The 25,719-nt window shown below is 38.4% G+C and overlaps 3 protein-coding genes across 3 annotated transcripts; 2 read left to right on the plus strand and 1 right to left on the minus strand.

Annotated features, from left to right (window-relative positions):
• The first annotated feature begins 12,443 nt into the window (after window positions 1–12,443).
• On the plus strand, window positions 12,444–12,908 carry LOC113558285. The gene has a single exon (XM_026963756.1). It carries the CDS (start codon window positions 12,444–12,446, stop codon window positions 12,906–12,908), a length of 465 nt encoding a protein of 154 aa, XP_026819557.1.
• Window positions 12,909–18,911: 6,003 nt separating this feature from the next.
• Window positions 18,912–21,562, minus strand: LOC113558286 (myosin heavy chain, cardiac muscle isoform-like). The gene is made up of 2 exons (XM_026963758.1): window positions 19,373–21,562; window positions 18,912–18,944 (listed from the first exon to the last, which is right to left on the minus strand). Exons 1-2 carry the CDS (start codon window positions 21,560–21,562, stop codon window positions 18,912–18,914), a joined length of 2,223 nt encoding a protein of 740 aa, XP_026819559.1.
• A 1,746-nt stretch (window positions 21,563–23,308) lies between these two features.
• On the plus strand, window positions 23,309–25,269 carry LOC113558287. The gene is made up of 2 exons (XM_026963759.1): window positions 23,309–25,114; window positions 25,192–25,269. Exons 1-2 carry the CDS (start codon window positions 23,309–23,311, stop codon window positions 25,267–25,269), a joined length of 1,884 nt encoding a protein of 627 aa, XP_026819560.1.
• The last annotated feature ends 450 nt before the right edge of the window (window positions 25,270–25,719 follow it).

Here is a 25,719-nt window from a genome sequence, read left to right on the forward strand (position 1 = left end):
GATAGTGCTATCGTTACATCAAAAGACGTAAACGTTGATCGACATGAATCACGAGTCTACGGCATGACAAAAATTAATTCCCCACACGATGTACCAAATGAATTGATTAATATTACTAAAAACAATATTACGGCATCTAATCATGTATAACCATAATTCATTTGCACAGAATCGGAAATCTCATCTAAACCAATGTATATTTCATTAACATTATACAAAAAAATTATAAATAGTTTTTAAAATCAAATAACGATAATGTTGTTGATACACATACAAGAACGACACAGTTATATTTAAATTTTTTTTAGATCGAATCGTGTTATGTGGCACGTTTTACGATATGCGGTGTCGGACCGTACGAAACACCGTGTACCACTTGACGCGCACGGCTACAGTGGACGTTGACGTCAAGTGGTGCATGGTAGTTCCTACGGTCCGACGACGTAAAACCGACCGTGCACCACATAACGTGGTAGCCAGTCGGCGTAGCCGAGAAAAAAAACTTTTCTGAAAAATTATATTATTATTATTATTATTATTATTGGACGTCAAGTGATACACGGTGTTTCATACGATCCAATACCGTATATCGTAAAACGTGCCACATAACGTAAATGTTCGTGGATCTCGTCGGAAAAAAACTTTCCTGAAAAATTATTATTATTATTACAGTATTATCGTTTCCCTTTCCTCTCTCTCTTTTATATATATTATACATGGACAGAGGACGCCGTCACCCCGACCCGGGAGAGACTCAGTTCTCGACCAAACTACTGGACAGAGTCTGTCGCGCGCGCGAGCCCGCACGTGTATTTATACAGAGTTCGGTATCCCCACCACACACTATTATTAAAAAATAATAAGAACTCGTCACGAGAATCATGTATAGATTCGTTTAAAAAATATACTATTTATTCGCGTTTAATTTTTTATATATAGGAATGAGTCGATATGAGCTGATGATGAGCGTCGAAGAATATATAATAGAGATCCGGTGTCGTATAATACGATCAAGTCTCGGGTTGTTCGATCATTATTTTATCGCAATTGGCGACAGTGAATACCACTTGGGCGGTTACAGAGGTACGGTCGAAAGACCAAAAGGCACTACGATCAACTCTAACATATGCGAAATACGTAAACTCTGTAGAAATTGTTATTTAAAAATCATACGTAATATAGAATTACGTGAATACGACGAGTTGTTTAAGTTTTTCCCGTTTATAAATTGCGAGACTTTGGTCCGGGGTATTAGTATACAATCGTTGCTCGTTTTGAGTTTGCCGTTTGTCTACACATCCATATTTTGTGGAAAGATTTTATTGACATTTGTTTTATTATTAGTGGCGTTGGTGATTTTATTGTGGCACAGTAAATACACGCTAAGTCGTATAAAAATATCCAATTGCGAACACCTATTATGATACCGGCATCGGTGCGACAGACTTTATTGTCTGTAATGGTGATGAGCGGGGTATACGTTTCAAATATAGTTTACAATATTGCAAACCCTAATGGCGTCGGTACCAATAACTATACAAGTGATTTAGAAAATGACACGATGCACAAAATCACCACCACGATGGTCACGTTTCCTATGTTAACGTACAATACACCAGTTGTGCCTGTATTGGGTGTCTGTCGTAGTTTGTCTGATAATTATTTTACAAATCTGTTCGAATTGTTTTACCACAATGATCAAGTGTTTCGTAGTCGTACGCTTGGTCGCTATTGTCGTGTAAAATTAAACGTTACCATTGACGACGACGGCGTAACGTTAAACCTATACGACATGTATAAATTTCAAATCAAAAATATATACGAAATTGATAATTTCGATAATTGTAATGTGAATGGAAAAAAAGATTTAACTTTTCAAGAGACGTCGCGACATATATACATTGAATTTAAAAACAAAACATCTATAGAACTGTCATTTAACGCACATGCATATGATGACGTATCACCAGATACCGATGTAGACAAACGACACGGTGTAGTCGTATACGCTATCAGACACGCCGACGTCATGTATGTCATAATCGTCAGCACTTGTGCGAAAATCTACATGATACATTATATCAACGAACATGTATTAATGTATAATTACGAAAATCATATAGCCGAGATTTTAAAAAATGAACCAGATTGTTTTAAACATATTCATTGTATGAATTATATTAAAAACATATAAACATATATATATATATACATAAATTTATTTAAAAATACCTAAACTTTTAGAATAATTATATTTAATTAAAATATCGGGAATCTCGTCTGGTAGTTTTGAAATCATGTTCAGCTCTGATATTTTTTTTTCATCGATCGATGGTTCACCGAAATATTCACACAGATACATCGCGTTTTTCGATTGTTCCCGACCGTCCAATTCGCCATCTTTTGTATAGGGTACTGATATTATTTTGAATCCGAATAAAACCGCAAACATATAGTACGCCATGAACTGAGCTTCGACGTATTGAGCGATGCGTCCGCGCAACACGTCTCCGGAATCGGCACGATTCAGCATTCTACGTCTATTCCGACTGGGATACGGATCCAAAAAAACAACTACTTTGAATTCTCCGTGATATCGTACAACCAACTCGTTGAACGTTTTATGGAAAAACGTTAATAGCTCGTGTACCATACAATTTTTATATTTGGGATCGCAGAGTTGCATGATTATCGTCCACAGCGGATTATCAATGGGGCCGCGATCGCCGATCATCTGATCAGCGTAATGTCGACATGAATAGTCCACGGCTCCGTGTAACGCCGCTACATAGGCCGGGGCATTGCTTTTACCGCCAAATGTTCCGAGTTGTCCACGACTACGCACAGTCCAACCTATATTGGTCAGTTCTCGTAATATAGAAGTCTTACCGGTACAAGCGACACCTGTGATATATTTAGGACGGTGTTGTTGGAGTTCGATTCCGTGTAATAGTTTTGAAAACGGTACACCGAACCGATCGTTCGCCTCCATAAATTCAGTTATGGAATCTTGATCCCATGTTTCGTTTTGAACGCGTATCATCATTTTTTGAAAATGTAACTGTAACGGTTTCGATACATATTTATATATGTCAAAACTGTTCATGGTGGCGAACACAGACGGTTCTATTGTCGGGTCATCTTGTGATCGCCGATCCAAGTTTTTATGGTTCTTCAATAATCGGAACGTGTGCAAACAAATGGGTTTGTCGCGGTACGTGTGCAATGTCCCGTCTCGATTTGAAGCGAGTATCGATTCCACTAAATACGATATTTTGGTTTTTGAAAATTTAACAAACCTCAAGAGTTTTGAACACGACCAGGACGACAACACCGAATATATAGCGTATATTATTGCATCGTTTTTGGTGTTTTGTAAAGTGTGGTCGCTGATAAATTCCGGACATTGTATGTAACGATGCATATAACGAAATTGTAACATTTCTTCAAAGCGCGACGTTGTGTCGGATTCAACAGACTCAATCATTCTATAACCGTGTTTGGTGATACTCGAACCCAATTGAAAATCAAAAAACACCGTTCGTATCAACGTAGGCACGTACCCGGTACTCGTGCAGTCGTTAAAATTCTTAAAATTGTACACATCGCTGTCTAATGATAACGATGAATCGGACGAACATAATCGTTTGAAATCGTCTACGTGTTTATCAAACGAAGCGCGTCTTTTTCTCGTATCTGTATAATATAAATAAATATATATAAAATCATTCAATAATAAATTATATATATGACTTACCGGTTTGTTGAATGCCATCATCACCGTTATATAATTCACATAAATCTGTTAAATGTTTTTTGTAATTGATTTCGCGATCGTTCGTGTTTTCCATGTTTTTTTTTGCAGAATATATAGTGTTTCGAGTGAGTGTTCACATTGACGACTGTTATTCGTTTATTAAAATCTCACACTTATAAATCAATCGCCCCACCACTATTACAGTAATGTCGGAAACGAATGTCGACGACGACATTTTGTATTTAAAACCGTTATACAAATTGCACGGACTCAACGATAATTTACAATATCCCGTATTGGTGTATAAAACCTGCACGGACCCCGATGCAATAAAACCGCCCGTTGATTTTAAACACTTGATAGTCGGGACTACGTGGACCGATTGGATACACGAAACATGGTATAATGTCCGCGTAGCAACGTTCGAGCGCTGTCTATGGCCGTACGAAATGCCAGAACGCTCTTTGTGGAAAAGCACAAACGGCGTGTTACTGTTGTATACACCAAACTTGAAAACGTTAACGGATTTAAAAGACCCCCGTACTGTTTATTATAAAAAAAACAATGTAATACGTATACGTATTAAATTTATAGAAAACGAATCTATCGAATTTACGGAATTATTGTTATAACTATTATATAAATAGTATATATGTACACACACACATTACACCGTAGATTATAATAAAATGCCTCAATTATCTGTAAAAATGTCAGTGTTGGTGTTTATGTTCGTTTTTGCGTTCACGCCGATTCGTGACCTACAAGCGTTTAACGATACTCTAGAAATATCGAATTATAATCGATATAACATTAGTCTGTTTCACGACAATGATAGTATATATAATTCTAGCGATTCTGCAATCAATTGGTCGTATGAACCAAAATCCGATTTTTACACTCTTCAATACAAAAATGATTTGTATTTTATCGTACGGTCTTCGTTCAACAAAAGCATAGACAATCAGACGACATGTTCGTATACAATCACCCTGGACGATATAAACGTAATTCATATATCGTTATTAAACGAAACGTTAAATTATTGTACAGCTACGGGTTTTTGGATCTAACGTATAAAAAACACACATATACACTATTATCTATTATTTTTTATTGTAACAATACACACACATGTAATTATTTATTAAATTATAATATTTGTTTTTATATATACACATACACTCATATTTTAAAATTTAAATCTACGTCCATAATACGATCTGAAACTTTAATTACATTACAAAATCGTTCTTTAGCCGAATCGTTTACGTTTTTATCAAAAAATGACATAAAATCTTGTAAATGTTTTGGATCGTTTATGATTTTTTCAAACAGTTTTGACATGTTGTTGCCCTTTTGGATATTTTGTTGCCTGTATTCCGAAACGTTGTCCACAGGACCGACCATAAACGAACCGAGTTTGGATCCATCTCGCAATTCCACAGGAACGTATTTTTTAAATATGCGCACGTCTTTGTTGTATGATAATTCGTGCAGTTCCACTTGTTTTCCATTCGGATCGCGTATATGTACAAATTCACGATCCTGTTCTTCTGACATGAATCTCATATATTGAGACAGAAGTACAGCCGAAGCCGGACCCGAATTTATTATTTTTAATTTATACTCCAAGTTTTCGCTGTCGTTTTGTTTAAACGCTATGTACACGTTTTGTTTATCTATACCAACAGCGGCCACAATTTGTCCGGGTTTCATGAAAATATATCGGTTTGCAGCCTTATCCGAGTGATATATGTCGATTTATAAATTAGATTTATTTAAAATAGAAAATCAAATACGCGACCTATGGAATCTGATCGAAACGGTAAACTCCGTCGATCCGACCGTACCCGTAGACGGTATTTTGGATAACCTGAAATCTGAATTTAAAAAAATTCGTAATTTAATCGACGACTATACAGTTCTGACAAACATACTTCGAGAAACCGAACAAAAAAACACAGAGTTGTCCGAAAAATTAAAAAATTCACAAGAACATGAATCGAAATTAGTAATAGAGTTAAACACATTGAATGACACATTGCATATTTTAAAAAATACCGGAAACCCGTCGTACGATTCCGAACAAATAAAAAAAACACGGCAACAGTTCTTCGAACAGTTACAAGATCACGCGTTTGAAAATATAAAATTACACGGCGACGTGTTGACGAACCGAAAAACAGCGGACTTGTATAAAACGAAGAATCAAGAATTAGAAAACGATATAAATAAAAAAGATTTTGAAATAAATCTATTGTACAAACGCATTACCAGAGTTGAACATGAATTACAAACGTTACGTGATACAAAAACTATAACAGAACGTATGGCCCAAAGCTGTTGGTCATCCGCACAAGAGTCGGAAAACAAAAAAGATCGTATCGCTTGGCGTATAAACAAGATTATAAGCACACTGCACTCGGATACAAATGGTTTTTTTTCTCAATATTTATTAAATTTTACAAATTTAATGTTGAACGCAGACAAGAATAGTCAAGAAATCGATATACTGTTAGATGACATCAAACAAATAAATAATATCATAAACGAAAATTCAGAGTTGCAAGTAACCGTGTCACACTATTTAACTACGCGCGAATATTCGTTACCATCGATACCGATGTCGTTGACCATTTCGCCGTATTCGGTACCGGCGGCTTTAACGTACCTAAACGACGACGAGAACGAAGACGATTACACGTCATACGCTATAATGGGACAGGACGACGATTCTATGAACAAGATGGAAGAGGATGTATTGATATGAAAATAAAAACAAAAAAATTAAAATAAAATTATATTTATTTTTTTAATAAATATCACAGATTACACGGTGTACGCTCCAAGCGAATTGATCATTTTGTATCGCATACCAAGTTGTTGTAATTTTTTATTTTTTTCACAATACATGCGCGGCCTACGGTGTATGACTCGATACGGAATGTCTTGCGACCACCGCCGTCCGTTGATCAAATGGTTTCTGCTATCGATCAGTTGTGAAATATATGGAATTTTGTCATAACGTTTCCTATATCTTTTTTGTATTCTAAAAGTTTTGGATGATCCGGTTGCACGATTTAATCGACGTTCAGGTTCCAATCGAGACTCGAACAATTCCGAAATCCCATATTTTTGAAAATTTACATAATACGTTAAAATCGTATCAATCGCTCGACAAAACGCACAAAACCGTATGTTTTGAGGACAAAACATAACCGACGTCTGATTCCTTATAAACGTGGTACCGATATAACTGACCGTCTTATCGTTCAGTTCGCTGTAAAACGGTTGATATTTAAATCTCAAAAACGTGTCTATTGTATCGCGTTCGCTACCTATACAATATATATGTTCGGGTTTATAACGCCTGAGCACTTCGGTCACACTACTATAGTATCCGTGTATGGCACCGTCTACAAAAACACCGTTTTTCAATATAACGATCGCGAATCTTTTGAAAAAGTGTAAATTTCTAAAATGTCGATCATTGCTTCCGCTATTGTCATTTTGAACACGTCGCCGGTCTACGGTGTTTGCGTTTTTTTGCATGTTTTCATATATCGTAGCGAAAAACGCTACAAACCCGCCACACGCATCAACGGCGTTACGATTCGTTGCTTTTTTATATTTATTCAGCATAGAATCGAAACATTCGTGATTTTTTAAATCAAATTTTTTATACTGACATTCCGCACCCCATACATGGTTGATTAAACGAGACGATATGACGCTGTTAACCGAAATAGGTATAATCGTATCTTGTGCGTACAGAGTTACAACAGGTTCGTTGTAATAACCTCGATTTTCGATACTGCTTTGTATCAATTTTTTTATTTCGATATTTAATTCCAAATCCTCTTGTATCACATCGTCCATAAATGTAGTATAATTATCACTCATTAACGTCTTGTCGATAATAATATTTATACCGTCATCGTCTTCTTCATCATCGTCATCATCACCGTCGTCGTTATTATCGCCACGTTCGACAACTGGTAGTAAAGGTCCGATATCGTCTTCTGTACAAAACAAATCCAACACGTCTTCGCCATTGTGTCCCAGGACCGTTTCGGCACTAGCATCATTGGTATCCATCGAAAGGTTGTTGTAACAGCGACGCACAAAACAAGACTGACCGATAAATCACGTTACTATATAGTATATGTATTTATATAATTTTTAAAAATACGACTTGCGCAATGCTACCTATCGGTTTGGAGAACCTACACTGTTCTCTGATAATCCAAAGAGACGCGACTGAACACAGTGAAAACGTATTCAAACAAAATCTTTTGAAATACTTGCCGGACGATTTCGTTACAACTGAAAACTCGGGATATTCTATTACAAACATTGCCGGTTACATACCGTCGTTACCCGTAAATTCCATATTTAAAAACATATCGTTCTATCCGTCCAATTGGCCGGATTTTAGTAAATTACCCATAAACGGTCCGATAACGACCACCAATAGTTCCGATATAAGTCAAAACCCGCAAACACGCAAACAAGCAGTGTCCATGTATTCCGAAAACGACATACGCGCCGAACCACATCAAACAGCGCGCAACGAACAATTTGATGAGGCTTCGCTGGAACGGCGAAAAAAAAAATTAACCACGTTTCCAACAACGGGTTCGAACGGAGACGACGTTGATTACAAAACAAAATTACAAAAACTAAATCTATTGACTCCGGACCAACACGTGGATTACGATAAATTCATCGAACTGTCCGGTTGGATTTGGCCAAAACACACGACAGTCGAAAACGACGATGTCTTGGGTTCCGAGACCGAAGCACTATCCGTATTACAAAAGACATTGGAATCCAATGAAATCGATGTATGGAATCACGGAAACAGTACCCGTCTTATCATATGGACTCCCGAAATCGCAATTGTCGATTTGATAACACATATGAATATCGGTAAAATAATGAAAACCGTAATGTTAACGAAACGTAATTTAGAAAGTTTTGTCAAAACGGTGATCACTTTGTTCCGACACGAATTATAACAAATTATTTTTTAGTTATATATAGACGGTGAACACGAATAATGAATTTAGAAGATTTAGCCAATCTTGGCGATGTATCAAAATTCGATATATCGAAAATACGAAAAACCACACAAACGTCTATGCGCTCGCACCTGAATCTAATACGATATAACGGTGTCGAATTGACGAGAGATTATGTGCAAAAAAACGATATGAACGATATGCTCGATAATCTAAAAACCAGAAAAGGTCAATTCTTAAAACCCGAATATAAAATACAAATAGCGGCCACGCTACGCCGATTATACGGCACGGACATGACGATAGACGTGAACGTATACCGCAACGACTTGCTCAGACACAAACCACACGCCGAAAACTTTGAAATGATGGAAAAAATAAAACGCTTGATAAACCACGCCGCCGAATTTATACGTAAAATCGATATAAACAATTCATTTAACGTAGATTTATCTTCGTACGAAGCCGCACTAGCTATACTGTTGTCGAGTGCGACCAGTCATCGGATTATGGAATTGCACCAGTTAACTATTGAAAATCTAAAAGACATACTACAGCACCGTCCGATTTTCCTACACAGCAAAGGTTATAAATCGTCGACCACGCGTTGCGAAATAATACCCAACGAATTACTGGTAGCGTGCGTTGATTATATAATCAGAAATAGAGAGAAAATAATCCAAGGAGCCCGACTACACGAACGATCTAACCGATATCCGGATTACACAGAATCACGCATAAAAGGCGATTACGTACTAATAACGTCCGTCTCACAGTTGCGAAGAGCCGCTAAACAACTGGCCGTACTGTTTTCACTAGACATCGAAAATTTGGGTTTTAACAAGTTTAGAAAATACATAACGTCCGTATTAATCGACGGAGGCGGTCACGGTTTAGCGCAATTCATAAACGCGCACAGTTCCGTAAACACTACTTTAACAAATTACGATATAGGTACTAAAACGAGTATGGAAAAAACAATGAACGATTTAGTGGGATCCATAGAACCAACAACAAAACCTCTGAATCTGATGGAAGAACTACGGCAAGCCGAAACCGGCAAAAAAACATATTTTAACAATCGAATTGGCTCGTATACAATGCCAGAAAGCCCGTATTCACCGTTTACTATTTCTAAAAATGACGGCACCTCGAACAACAATGACGATGATGATTTATAATAGTTATTTATAATAATTTACATGTATATGTATACGCGCACGTTTGTAAATTATATAATAAAGTAATTAAAACAACTATTATGAAGATACGGCTCGAACGAAGTGATTAAAGTTTGTTCATGATTTACGACTCGATTAGCTAAAGAGACGCACACACGGTTTAAATGTATTTAATTTTTAATGTTATATATATAGTAACCGAATTTGTAGACCGACAATCACTTTAAGTAATACGCATAGTTCCGACAACTATATGGCGAACTCAAATTTCGAAACGAGTTCTATAATTCAGAATTATGTACAACTGAGACAAAAATTATTGTCGGACAATTTAGACAAAACGACAAACTCGAATTATGATAAACCTGAAAAACAAATAACCGACTTGGCTCTATACGAATGTCCGCCTGATTATGTACCTATAACCATACCGTGGTTCTACGTGAACTGTGATGAATTCGCTGAACATCGTATTGTGGACAACATGTATTTCGTGTCTTATGCCAAATTGTTAGAGATTTTGGAATTGTCTATAGACATAGAAACCGGAGACAATGACAAACAAATAGAAATCTGTCCGAAACTAGTAAAATTGTTAAAATCTAAAGAAACCGGTATGGAAAACACAGATTTAGAAAACAACGACAATGTCGATAACGTTATATACAAACAAATAAAAGCGATACTGTCAACGTTACAGGAATTTGGAAATTTCCAAAGTCAATTGGACGTAGACGATATATTTATAGACATATCGCACGAAACGATATCGTTCAACACGATCCGGCACTATGAAACAGATCCAAATACGGGATTACTAGTAAACACGTACGAACAACCTGTAAACGGATATCATTTTTATTCACAAATATGTAACGAAGACGAACGTTTGTACGTAAAACAAACGACGGGCGAAACTGACCTTAACCAAATGTATTATATATTGCAAAAATTTAAAGAAAGTCTGCTGTTTAAACCAAATCGTGTATGTAACTATACATCGAAGTTGATCAATATATGCGTTTTATACCTAGTGTTGGAAAGTCACGGTATACCGGTACGTGGTAATTATCTATCGTACGTGGATACCAACATTATAAGTTTTATGATAGATTGCATAGTCCGTAGTCGTATATTGAGTCATTGGAAACACAACCCGTGTACAAGACAATTGATATCTGATTTAATTACAAATTACAATAAAAACAATATGTTGGTCACGGTGTGTAAATTCGAAACGGCACGGGAACGGGCTCAATTCCTGTGCGATCAAATAAAACAACATGGTAATTTTACAAAGTCTATATCGTATTCGGAATACGAAAAACTCATAAAACGTTTCGAAAACCGAATACACGATCAAATGTATTACAATTTCGATAAAATGTTCTTGATGAGTTTAATCGAATTACCCAGTTTTACAGCCATAATAGATACAGCGGCAATGTCTAATGTATAATTTTTTTCGCTCGCATGATCTTGACATCATCGCCTCGTACGAGCACCAATCATCGCAACAATTGTATAGTACACCATGTAACGCACGATTTCATAACAGAAACGTATGTCATTCAACGACATCGCAGCCACCGAACATGATCGGATTCGGATCTGAACGTATGTATTGTAAGACCATTGTTGTGGCACGTGAGACGGGCAGCTAATAGCGATACACCCGTAACACGGGACCCGCGTGCCCGAAGGCAGTCTTGGGTCTCTGGAACCATGCCATCTGCGCACTAAGTCAAACGTACACACGTTCAGTCACTTCTGCGGAACGTAATCCGGTGCATGGATTTTTACGAATATACATTCTGTGATCATGAAAAACACTAGCGCATGTATCATGGTAACAATATACAACAGCGTACAACAGACTGATGAACGAGTGTCATATATATAGGTGTGTGCGTACATGTTTTCTAGAAACACTCGCAACGAACACTGATGCGAGATCGTCGAACACGATCGCTTTATATACAAACGGTCCGACGCATATACGCACACCAGCGCGTGACCTAACGACAAAACCGGTTACTATAGATATCGTTCAATGAATACGTGATTCGAAATACGGAATCGGACCGTCGGAACCACCGTGTACCAGTTGCCGTCAACGTCTACAGTAGCCGTGCGCGGCAAGTGGTACATGGTGTTTCGTACGGCTCGAAACCGTATATCAAAAAAATGTGCCGTAAGCGTAATAATAATTTTGGTGGTGGTGGTCGTGGTGGGGACTACGAAAACCCGTATAAATACCGGTGCGGCCTCGCGCGCGCGACAGACTCTGTCCAGTAGTTTGGTCGAGAACAGAGTCTCTCCCGGGTCGGGGTGACGTCGTACTCTGTCCAGTATAATATATATATAAGAGAGAGAAGGGGAAAAAATCTCACGCGGTCTCGGTCGTCGCCCGTTTTTTCAGGAAAGTTCGATCGTGTTATAATATATCATAGTAATATAGGTATACAAATATAAAAAATGGCACTCCTCAAATTTGAAAATATGTTTGCTGTTGCTGTATTGATATACAGCATCCAAGCTCTCCATCCTTCGATAATGGTATCCGGGCATATCATAAAAAAGCAAAAATCAGAAACGGATTATAAAGCTCAAGGAGCTGCTGCAGCCGGAGATGTAATAGCAGCTACCGGTGGTATTATAGCCGCAGGATCGTTGGCTACAGGCCCATTTGCACCAGTTGTAGCGTCAATTGGAGGAATAACCGCTGCCTCTGGAGGTTTGATATCAGTGATTTCAAGAGCAGCCGATCAGTCGTGTCGTGAATTTGGTTGTCATAACAATCGTTGCTGGTCTTATTGCAGCATAGGAAATCAATGGTGCTATACAACCAAAACATACTCTCAAAGTTATGCATATGTATCTTGTACACGCGACGATGAATGTAATGGGTGTTGGAAATGTGGAGGTCCGTGCACGGTGTGAAACATATATTATTATAGTAGTAATATAATAGTGGACATTACACGATGGTGTTTAGAAAATCTAGTTGAAAAATAAAATGATCTAATAAAGGCAAAAAAAAATAGTTCGTTGTACGTATCGTACAACGGAAATACGTAAGTCATTGGAGCCAAAACGATCAAAGTACGCGGTTTTACTTTATTTTAATTTTTTCATCTTTGTATCGACGACATATTTTAACGAGCACATATTATAGCAATCTCAGGAAATCGGACTGTCATATTTCATCAACCTTTCATAAAATTCGTTCATTAAAATGCATTTACGATAAGGCATTTTCCCGTTTGTCAGCCATACACCAACGTTATTTGGCGTGACGCTTATAACTTTACCGGTACGTCCTAAATCGATAAACATCTGCATATCATGATGCGGCGATCCGGTTCTACAACCGATAATATCTCCGTATTGAAATTGTCCATCGGATTCGACACACACGTCCCGTTTTCGTTACGACACTCGTTCGAAGTTCCAACTCTAGTGCCGTTTAAACAATATTGTTCATCTTGTTGTTTCCACACAAATACTTCACAATCGTCGGCAAAAGCTTGATGGAAATAATGGATACAACAAATCAAAAGGAATGCCAATTTCAACATTTTATTATTATTTTACTCTAAAACAATGGTATAGAAATTGAATATGGTACTATATTACGTAAGAAATATAATACTATATTCGTCGGAACGTACGTAGTCTGTATACGCGTATATCGTAAAACGCGCTCGTAAACGTAATAATAATATTTTTTTAATTTAATTTTATAATTTTAGTAGGGATACTGATTTTTATGATGTGGTGGGGATACCGAACTCTGTATAAATACACGTGCGGGCTCGCGCGCGCGACAGACTCTGTCCAGTAGTTTGGTCGAGAACAGAGTCTCTCCCGGGTCGGGTGACGGCGTCCTCTGTCCATGTATAATATATATATAAAAGAGAGAGGAGAGAGGAAAGGGAAACGATAATACTGTAATAATAATAATAGTAATTTTTCAGGAAAGTTTTTCCGACGAGACCCCACGAACACTCACGTTACGCCATACGAGGTGGTTTCTACAGCCCGTCGCCGTAAACCCGACCGTGTACCACTTGACGTTCAATAATAATAATAATAATTTTTAGAAAAATTTTTTCTCGGCTACACCGATCGGTTACCGCATCATGTGGCACGTTTTACGATATGCTGTGTCGGACCGTCGGAACCACCGTGTACCACATAACGCGCACGGCTACAGTGGACGTTGACGTCAAGTGGTACACGGTGGTTCCTACGGTCCGATGGCGCAAAACCGACCGTGAGACACATAACGTGGATTTTTCATGGGTCTCGTCGGAAAAAACTTTCCTAAAAATTATTACGTACGTAAATTATTATTTTGTACCAGGTATTATTACATGTGTAGTGATATTATGTGACACGTTTTACGATATATGACTGTACAAAACACCGTGTACCACATAACGCGCATGGTACGGTGTCGGTGGTGTATTATTAGTATCATCGTCGTATATCATAAAACATGCCACATAACGCATGTTACGATCGGCGTAACCGAAAAAAACTTTTGTGGAAAATTATTATTATTATTATCATTCGTGGACATGAATATCAAGTGGTACATGATAGTTTCTACGGTCAGACACCGTATATCATACAACGTGCCACATAACGTGAATGTTCGTGGGTCTCGTCGGAAAAAACTTTCCTGAAAATTATTATTATTATTATTATTATTACAGTATTATCTTTTCCCTTTCCTCTCTTTTATATATATATATTATACATGGACAGAGGACGCCGTCACCCGACCCGGGAGAGACTCTGTTCTCGACCAAACTACTGGACAGAGTCTGTCGCGCGCGCGAGCCCGCACGTGTATTTATACAGAGTTCGGTATCCCCACCACATCATAAAAAATGTTCACGTATCAGTATTATTCGTTATGAACTGTCACATTAATATTTACCCAGTGTAAGCAATAAAAGTACCCATACCTAAAAAATCGACAACATTAAATATACCTAAAATTTAAAAACGGTATGACAGTTTTAGTTCAGATACCCGATATCAAGTGTCGCATTTGCTCAGTTTATAGTACGTATACATCATCATGTTGAAAAAATATCCAGCGTTCGCAAACTTGTCGGAACCACAGTTGTATTCAAAAAGTGTTTCTAAATGGAGTTGTTTAAAACGATATTTATATTTATCAAATCAAAATCAGACTAAGATGACAATAAAACAAGAACCATACACCTCGATTCGGTAAATGTATTATTTACGTTATACAATAACATAATTAAAATTATGATTGTTTTTTTGTTCAATAGAACGAGAACTGTATTGAATACGTACCAGTCAACTAAACAATCATGATGGCACACACAAACATTGTATAGTTTATATGTTTTTAACATGTATTATTGATTGTAAACAATTATGTACTTTTTAAATAAAACATATATATATACACATCACGTAATTCAATATTTATACTTGCTCGTTCTTTGGTCCCGGAGCGTTTATAATGTATGCAAGTAATATGTCGTTTTGACTGAAAAAAAATAATATTTATACATTTACGTCTGAATATTCACCGACTACAGCCGTACAATATGAATCGTAAGCTACGCATTGTCGAACACTAGCTCCGTACACGTTTAAAAAACCCATACGGGCGAAACAATCTTTAACATAAGACAATAAATGCACCGTATCGAGTATACGAGCATCGGTCACGGTATTTATTTCATAACCGTCGACGCATCGAGTTACTATTTTGTTGGGTGATATCATGAAATGTTTACTAAACAAATGTATTAAAATTCCGGGAGATATTTCTACAACTGCTCGTTTCTGAGTCGGATTAACGATAAAATTTTCGGGCATCATAATCGTAATGGGACACGGTACGGTATCGGGCAATACGAATTGATAAACTTTACCGTTGTGCATGTCCAATAACATGTTGGCCGGTTGTGTACGTTTGCTAAAATATCTATATTCCATAAAAGTCGACCTATCGCCGATCAAACGATCGTCCATAATGTAAAAGTTAAACGTCGGTCGTTGGGTTTTGGTTAAATCCAATTGAAAAATCGGCGTATCTAGTACAGGTATTTCGTATAAGATCCCTTTGTAATAGGACGCTATCAATTTCTGATCATTCGGCGAGAGCGCCTTGTTCGAAAATATATATAAACGACGAACCGTGTTGTCCGGGATCATTGCTTCGTTGACGTACGGTGAAACACCATCTGGTACTCCGAAAACATAAATTTTTACCGCATTTTCACTGTTCGCCGTGTCCACAGTCAGTATACGTTCTACAGGTTCGTTTATTTTACAATCATAATTTGTCGAATATACAAATGATCCTTGCGTGTTTATAGGATTTTTATATAGTATCAAGTTTCGATTGTTCGAGTTCGGCATATTTTACAGACATGCCGTTGTCACAGCTACCACCGACGACGACGATAACAACAACAACGAGTGTTCCCATTAACAATAAACCCAGTAAGTCTATAAACGTTCACGTATGCGTGTTTTTATTTTAATTTCTACTATATTTATTAAAGGTTTTAAGTCGCCGCCGTCTCCGTCAACGACTCATCAAAACATGATGCGCCATCTCGACGAAAAAAATATAACGACGGTATTGAAACCTTTACCGATACGAACGCTTTCCGTCGACGACGAGACTCTCGTAAAACGAAAGATCGACGACACGGAAAACGGAGCCCAAACGATTGCGAAAAAATCAAAATCTCGACAACGATTGTCGTGGGATTTGAAGCGAATGCTGTTGTCGGGTACCGACGTGGAATACCCATTGTGCGTGTATCCGGACGATAGTAGACGTAAGCAACTTGGCGTTAAAGAAACTGTAAATTTAACGGAATATCTGAAACCCATACAATCGTTCAACGAGCACCGCGTGATATGCATAGACGGCATGAACGGTACGGGTAAGAGTACCATGACAAAAAACGTAAATCGTGCGTATTGCAAAATAAACGTATATTGTCCAAACGTCACGTCCGGATCCGATTACAATTTTTATATAATGAACGCGTTGCATTACATCAATCACCGCATTATTTCCGAAGATTGTGACGGCGGCGACGACGACGCAAAAACAACTGCGCCCGCGATATGGGACCGAGACCGTTATTCGAACTTGAGATTTTATTTCGTGCACTATTTAATGTACGAATACCGAAATTGTACAATGTCTATGGATTCCGAGAACGAGGTATACGAAAAATTGAATACACTGGCACTGGGATCACATCTCTTGGAGACGTTGACATATTTCGAAAAAATAAAACCAAGTCCTCCTACGTTGATAATGATCTGTAGCGATTTGCATCTACTCGGACATTTGTTGTTGCTGCGAGGCGGTGTGTCGGATACGACGATGAGCAAAAATTTAAATTACCAAGTAGCCCAATACCATGTTTATCGATATTTTGCAAAGATTATGCGTACTCCAATTTTCGATATAGCGTACATGTTGAAACATTTTAATATGACTATGAACGAAATTCAAATAAACATCGTAAACTGTATCGATTACGTGTACCGGGATGATGCTTGTGTTGTTGATGATGGTGACGGCGACGGTCACGATACGACGACAAAATTAAATAAAAAAAATTATTACGAAACGTTTATACGTTTAAAAGAATTTTGTAAAAACAATAATGACCGAGCCTTATACACGTACAGTTTAAAGTAAATATATAATTTTTTATACTTGTAGGTCTATGTTCGTTTTTGGCCACATTGGACGTTGACGAACAAGTTTTTCTATATCAAATTATCAAAATGACAAAATCTCCGGGTTTCGATGAATGCGTGACATTGATCGACGACGCGGATTCCGATACACGTTTAACTATGGACGCAAACAGACGAGCTGCCGTAAGCGGATATCGTCTGAACCGTATTTTATACGACAAAGCTTTACAGTATTCAAAAATCAACACAAAATTATCAAACGTTGGTATCAATATTTTATTGATGAATTTTGCAAAATATTACGCTCGATCACAATATCATTTATTTGTTTATCAATTCGAGGGCATAATCGAAATTGAGAATTTTGAACAAAAACTATTGGCGTGCAGCCAATCGTTTATAAAATTACCAAAAAATCTGTCGGTGCACGCTAAATATGGTATAAAAGCGTGTAGTCACTTGTTCGTCAATAACGGATCCATATCAGTAGCGTATTTTGACGAAATGATCATGTACATGTCGTCTAAGCACATAACACCCGAAGATTTTATAAAAAACATAAAATGCTATCATATATCGATTATCGAAACCCTATACACGTTTGCTTCGTTTACGCGTCAAAATCGAGTTATCTTGGACTGTCGAGACCTGCACACCAAATCTCTGACGTACACGTTTGAGAAAATTAGAAAAAATACAATTTATACGGGATCGTATTGGTTCGTTATTCCGCGTCATGCTGTATGGTTTGCCTATTATCGTGGATCTATGAAAAAAACCAATTACATAACGAGAGATCACGAATCCAGATTACATGAAACTCTGAAAAATATAAACATGATTGTCGTCGGTTTCACGTGCAACGGACTGACGTTTCCATTGAAAATCGACAATGCGGCGTTCACCGGTCAATGGGACAAGACTATAGATTTTTTCAAATCGCACGGTTTAAACATAGTGTTCCAACGAGGTTATCCCACTTTTAAAAACGCGTATTTTGTAAACGACAACCAGGGTACCATTTATCAGTTTGTAAACATTTAAATGATATTGTATATGATTATTATATAAATAAAATATGTATATTTTCGTTTAACAACGCTGTCGTGTATTTACTGTTTTTAATATAATGATTATGCAATTTTGGTAAAAACATTACGATTTTTTCAAATTTAGGTTTTAATGATTTTATCAAATCGAATATCGATTTAAATTTTAAACGACTCTCAGATTCACCGTCATATCGATCTATTATGCACAAAATGTTCGGACATTCTGCAAAACTCGAGCACGTGCCTACGTCGCATGTGCGCAGCGTTTGTTTGCGATCGTCGATTGTCTGTATCACGTGTTTATATTTTTCCGAATCATGTCGGTTTGTCGGTAAAAACACCGTACCGCCGCCACGAGTAGAAAACACGATATACAATTCCATAATATATGTATATACATGCACTATCGTTACAAAAAATATATCATGGGAGTTCTCTAATTTTTTTAATATACCGTTGATGCAATTCCTTGAATCGGCTCACGTTGTGTGTATCGTTTACTGGTATGTTGTTTATAACATATCCGAGCGATATGAATTTATAACGGTCGCCGACATCGCGTTCGTATCGTTCGTAAACTCTGTCGGGACTATTATTCACGGTATCTTCTATATATCGATTTACCGAACTCGCGGACAAAACGAACCAACACGCTTTCTCGTAACACGCGTGTATAAACTGAGCCGTCGGTTCGTAATACAACCAGTGTTGACTTATAACGAACAGGGTTTGTGTCGAAGCGAATACACCATTGTTCATGTTATCAAATAACATGGTAGGTTCGAAATTATTAATTTCTTCGGACGATGGATTCGATGTTTTAAAATCGTTAAATTTGATTAAACTCACAGCGTGTTCGCGTTTTATGTCATAAGCGTCTGTAGCGCGATCGAAACCCTGTACGTACGTCCATAATTTATTTACGAGCGTTCTCAATGCGTTTACGGAAATCGGATTGGTTTCCGTGTACAAATGGATCTCGCCGTCGTCCGTAGACGTACGCGCCGTTTCGACGACCGCATCTACGGTCTGTTGCAATATACGTCGCGCGTCTCCATCGCGGTTCGACGGTTTGTTAGAAACGGCGGTCGGCGCATGTTTTGTTTTCGATTCCACAACAACGTACGGAGATTTTCGATTTTTAGTATATTTTTTGGTTTTCGACGACGAGGTCGGTTCCGATTGTTCGTGCGATTTTGATAAAAGTTCGGTGACGTCAATCGATTCGTCGAACGCGGGCGCGGTTTGTTGATAAACGTCGTCGGTATTCATAACCCGTACGGTGTTTTTCAATTCAGCTAAAGCACTGTTTAGGTTTTCAATGTCTCGGTCCTTTTCACGAATAACGGCGCGTAATTGTTCATTTTCCGCCGGATATTCTTCCAAGTTTTCGTTTTCTTTTATCTTCTGCAGCGCTATAGCGTATTTATATTCCAATTCGGCTTTCTGTAACGTGATATCTTCTATTTTTTTGTTCATACGGTCCTCTATATATTTCGTGTTTTTCAGAACTTCGTTTTCGGTTTGTTGCATGTGTTCCCGTATCTCATTGTTCAACCGCGCTTCTTGCAATTCGTATTTGTTTTTTAGACTTTCGTACTGTACCGCAAACGCCGCCTGTTGTTCCGAATACTGAGTTTCAGAAGATTTCTGCAATTCTTTGTCCAAAACATCGATACGGGTTTTCGTATCGTTCAATTGCGATTTGAGTATCTGCTCTTGTTCCCGTAATTGATTCAATTCGTATTCGGAACGTTGTTCTATTTCCGATTTTTCGATCCGAGTTTCGTTCAACCTGGTCGCAAGCGCTTTGTTCTTACGCTGTTCTTCTTCTATTTTAGCAATTAAAATTTGCGTTTCATTGTTCTGCAAGTCTATTGTCCGGTTCAGCGAATCACATCGATGCCGTAATTCGTTTATAGTTTTGTTTTTATCAATCAACTCAGAGTCCAGGGCAACTTCGTTCAATTCCCGACTGTTTTCCAACGAGTGTAGATTCACCGAAGTTTCTTTTAGTTTAGACCGTAAGTCCGTTATCCGTTGTTCGCGATCGTCTAGTTTTTTTTGCAAGTCCTTCAATATTTGATTGGATTCGATTACGTGTTCGTTTAACGTCTGCTCTAAAGAAATGTTTTGCTTCCGGAACGACGTCGTACTCTTTATCGATTCGTTTAACTTTTTTTCCAATAGTTGTATTTTTAATTCATTTTCGGCCAACTCTCGTTTGTGCTTTTTCAAAAGTTCGGCGGCCTGCAACTGTAACCGTTCTTCGATATATGATTCGTTTACGTTATCGTGTAATTGGACGTTTATTTTGTCTAGATTTTTATTCTTTTCGAACTGTAAATCGACACGATCTCTGATCATAGGGTTTAACTGTTTTTCTATATTACGTACACTAGATATGTTTTCATCGAGATCCGATTCGCGATCGTCCAATAACGATTGGACGTCGCGTACCTGATTCATCCATACGTCTACGACTTTTTGCCGGGACGCCGTCGTCGGTTTAGAGATCACGCGCAGAGACTCGCCGTCCTCGCCTTCGGGTCTAAAAACTAAGTTAGAAAAAACCGAAGGCTCGGACGTGTCCATCTTTTCCGATGTCCGCGGCTCGGACGTGTCCATTTTTTCGGGTTTGTTATCGGTGACGATGACGTCTGGATCTTTTGTATACTTTAACGGTCGGGATACGCGGTCGTATACGTTGGGAACGCGCTCGTTGCGGTACACGATCGATACCGGTTTACTGTTTATGTTGTCTATAATTTTCAACTGTAGATCCCGGAGTTTTGTCGACGTTCCGTATATCATATCAGCAACCTTTAATATGTTTTTGAGATTTATAGTTCTATCGGATTTCCGATCGACCGGTATGAGACCGCGTTCGAATGATCCGTAATAATTGTTCAGATTGTACAATTTAGATCGTATAGTATTCTCTATGTTCACCAACCGATTCCGTTCGCTTTGTACGGTCTGTTTAAACGATTCGTCTCTTTTGAACTTTACTACGGGATCCGCGCGTACGGATCGGTCTTGATGGTTTATTTTATTTCGTATTAGTATCATTTTAGTTTTAGAATTTTGATACTTTTCAATCTCGACATATAAATCGTAAACGTGATCGTTGAACGTCGTTAACCATAAATCCAACGCCGAAAACGTTTGATTCGTAATGTTTACGGCTTTGCTCAAACGCGCTATCTGTTGATTTGTAACGGTGTTTATGTTAAAATTTTTATAAAATTCGTTGTGTACGGATTTCATATGTTTTTTAAAATTATCAATATGCCGGTCTACAACCATTACGGTTTTTTCTAGATCGTCTTGTAGTTTATCGACGTTCATGAAATGCGTTTCGACATTCGTGTTCGTGTTTATATTAAAACGCATACCATAACGATCGTTATTAGACACGTCGTCTTCGTACAACGGTAGAAAACAATCGAATTTTCGATCGTTTCCCGTAATGGGACCCACACAAGCCATAATTCTATATATATTACGTAAATAAAAAACAACAACAATTTTATATGTATAACTATATGATTTATTTAATCAAAACGAATACTATGTAAATCACACATAAACAAATTTTCAAAATCCTCATCAACATTATAATGGACAGGCGTTTTAGGCTCGTCGAATGGCTCGAGTTCGAAGCTTCGATCGTTGGGTAATTTATATATATTTGTTATCTGTGGAACGCTATTGATATCGAATTCCCAAGACGATTGATTTTCCACGTTTTGACGTATCGTGTTCTGAGCACTCTGTCTAATGATTTCTCGGTAAACAAAAGTAGAATAGTTTTTCAACGTGAAATCGACATCGCCCACGGGCACGGGTAAAGCGAAATCCACACGTCCGTGATGCCGTTGAGACAATTTCGGAAATCTAGTAATCGCGTTTCTCAAATAAGTGGATATAATAACGACCACTTCGGCGCATCCCATGTTTTCCGAATCGAACCATGCTAAATCTATGCACTTGTACAATACCGAATACATGCGGTTTTGCATAAACGTATAGAATTTCCAATTCGATCGTTCGTAATCCGTTCCAATGTTCCTTCGCATACGGGCGCTGTCGCATCGGTCCAGGTTACTGTCAATGATGCAAACCACATCCAACCAACGACTGTATATATAACAATAGTTTTTTAAATCGGTAAACACTCGGTCGAATTCGTTGAAAAAGTCGATATGCGCTTCGTTGTTTTCGACATCGGGCACCACGTTATCAAACATTTTATAAAACTTATCCATAAACTTCCACAAAAAATGCCATTCCAACACGTTCAACGGAGACCGGTCCATGAATTTAGGTTTCGTCACGGACATTATATCCAATATACCGGTACTGATGTATCCCAACATGGACGGTGCGTACGAGTTTGCGTTTATGAATTTTCGATTTTTCTGGACTTTTAACACGTCCGGGATACCCGTAGCTGCTAATATAGAAGTCTTTTTACAACAAGACGTACCGTCGACGCACAACACCATACTCTTGGCGTCGCGTATCACGTCGGACATAACTTGATCCAATTTCGACATGGCCATTGCTGATGATGTCGACGACGACACGGTGGTGTCGTTTACGCAAAAGGATTTGTTCAACGCGGAACGATTCGCACGACACAATTATCTAGTACGGTTGTTGGAATTGATGTTGAAAAAAAGACCGCACTTGACTAGTTATTTGATAGTGACTGATCGTCCGGCGACCGACCTCGATTATTATATACCGCCAACGCTGGCCGATAAATGTCGGGTGTTGGACGTCAAGATCGGCCCGCGTCTATGTGCCAAGTTATCGTGCAACCGTACGACGGAACACAAACCGTGTACTCCCGATTCGGAAGCTTCGTATTATTGGGTGGGAGACGATTCGTATGACGTACAATGTCAACCGGCGTGTTTTAACGTAAAACCCAATAAAACGTACGAAACCGATGGTTCGCGGAGCGTAGACATGCCGCGATTAAACTACCATAAAAACTCGTGTCGTATAGTGCCCGAAGTCATTACTGCGTACTTGGAAAAACCGTTTTACCGGAGTCAAACGAAATACGAAACCCGTGTAAACGACATGCCTACCGGTTTTTCGCGTGTGCCCAACGATAGAGATTACGGATGCGGGTTTGATTACAGAAACAACGCGGCCTATTGCGCGTACTACGATCGGACGCTTGACGCCAGTGGTGATTGTTCGTACGAATGGTGGGAAACGGGTCTGGACGCCGTAGTCGGCATGTCGTTTATAAATACCGTAAAATCATCGATACGCAAATTGAACAGTACCGAAATACATAAACGATTACCCGACAACTTACCGGAAAAACCGACAAAACCGCGAACCGAGCACACGTTGACTGGTTGGCGTGCCGACGTAAATTCTGATTTCGTACTGCCACCGTTGGTGGACGTTGTGGACATGAACGCGGAACAGCGTAATCGCATAAAGTCAGAGGTATTAGACTCCGTCGAAACCGAGGCGGTGCGTAAAAAAAGATCGACAAACGCCTCCTACGCTTCGGACAAACCGTTTTTAGAAAAAGCGCACGATACGTTACAAAAATTAATGATGGATCTCATGAAAATGTTACAGTCTGAGGAATTTTGGACTAGTTTGGGTGTTTCTTGGGTGTTCGACCGTTCCTTGGACGAAGTCAAACGGTTTTCGTACAAAGTGATTGAAAACGTACAAAAATCGCTAACACGCGATTTGTACAAGATCGTGGAATCGGCGTTTTCTAAAAGCGTATTAAAAGGCGTTATGCAGAGCACGGCTCGGGTCGTGGTGACGCATACAGCGTTACGTACGTTCGGCAAAGCCGCTGTGATGTTGGCTAAAACGACGGCCATGTCCGCTACCGTTGTCGGTTGGTTGTTGATCGTCGTGAACGTATTGGATTTTATATTTGCCCTATGGGATCCGTACGGTTACAATAATATGTTTCCAAAAGAATTGCCAAACGACTTGATGTTGAACGGCGAGGCCGCTTTACGAAATCAGTTCGGTGTGTCGGTTGCCGAATTCACGTTTGAAAGTCTCGTCAACAGCATCGTAACGGACGACGAAATTTTACAATTGCAATTGATCGGAATAATGGAAAAATCCATTTATCTAGATAATTTAGAAGTGAACAGCGAAGGTAGTTTTATAAATAAACGTGATATAATATTAATATCGGATTCCGATTTCAATCTCATCTACGACAAGGAATCGAAAAAAGCTCTGGCCGGACGCACCAGATTCGATTTAAAAACATACGAGAGTTATAACCGGGATTTCTTGCGTCGAGTTCGGATTAATAAAATATTGAATACGGCGTCCTTGACATTAGCGTCGTTATCTGTACTGGCGACATGTTTTAATTTATATATATTGGCTTTTTTATTTATATTCATATTGTTAACGTGTCTGACACTCAGTCGCTTGGCTGTACACGGCGGAAACAGTGTTATAAAAATATCGGAATACGCAAATTGGTGATCAGTGTTGATTTGTAAATCGTTCGGCTCGATACATAAAATTTTTTTACTTTATTTATATAGTCTATGCACATAAAATATGTACGAATTCGAAGAACCTGTGTCGTTTAGCAGTGATTCGAGTTTTGTTGACGGTTTGGATGACGATGCGTTATTGCAGATTTTGAAAAAATCTGAGGATAAAAATCAAAACACCGGAGGTCAGGCTACAAAAAAACTAGACATGGACGTGAAAATAATAACGGACCGATACACGGGAAATCGGTACAGTATACCGTACAACGATATCGTACAAATACGCCACAAGAAATTAAACACCAATTTTAACGACGAATTGGAATATCTGAAAACGCAACTGTCCGAGTACAAAAAAGAGAACCTGAACAACGAACAACGCGCCGTGTTCGATTACGTCGTAAATAATAGAAACAACATTACCGTGTTGCAAGCCGGACCGGGTACCGGTAA

This window comes from Rhopalosiphum maidis, chromosome 4, assembly GCF_003676215.2.
Source record: "Rhopalosiphum maidis isolate BTI-1 chromosome 4, ASM367621v3, whole genome shotgun sequence".
In the NCBI taxonomy this organism is placed as follows: Eukaryota; Metazoa; Arthropoda; class Insecta; order Hemiptera; family Aphididae; genus Rhopalosiphum; species Rhopalosiphum maidis.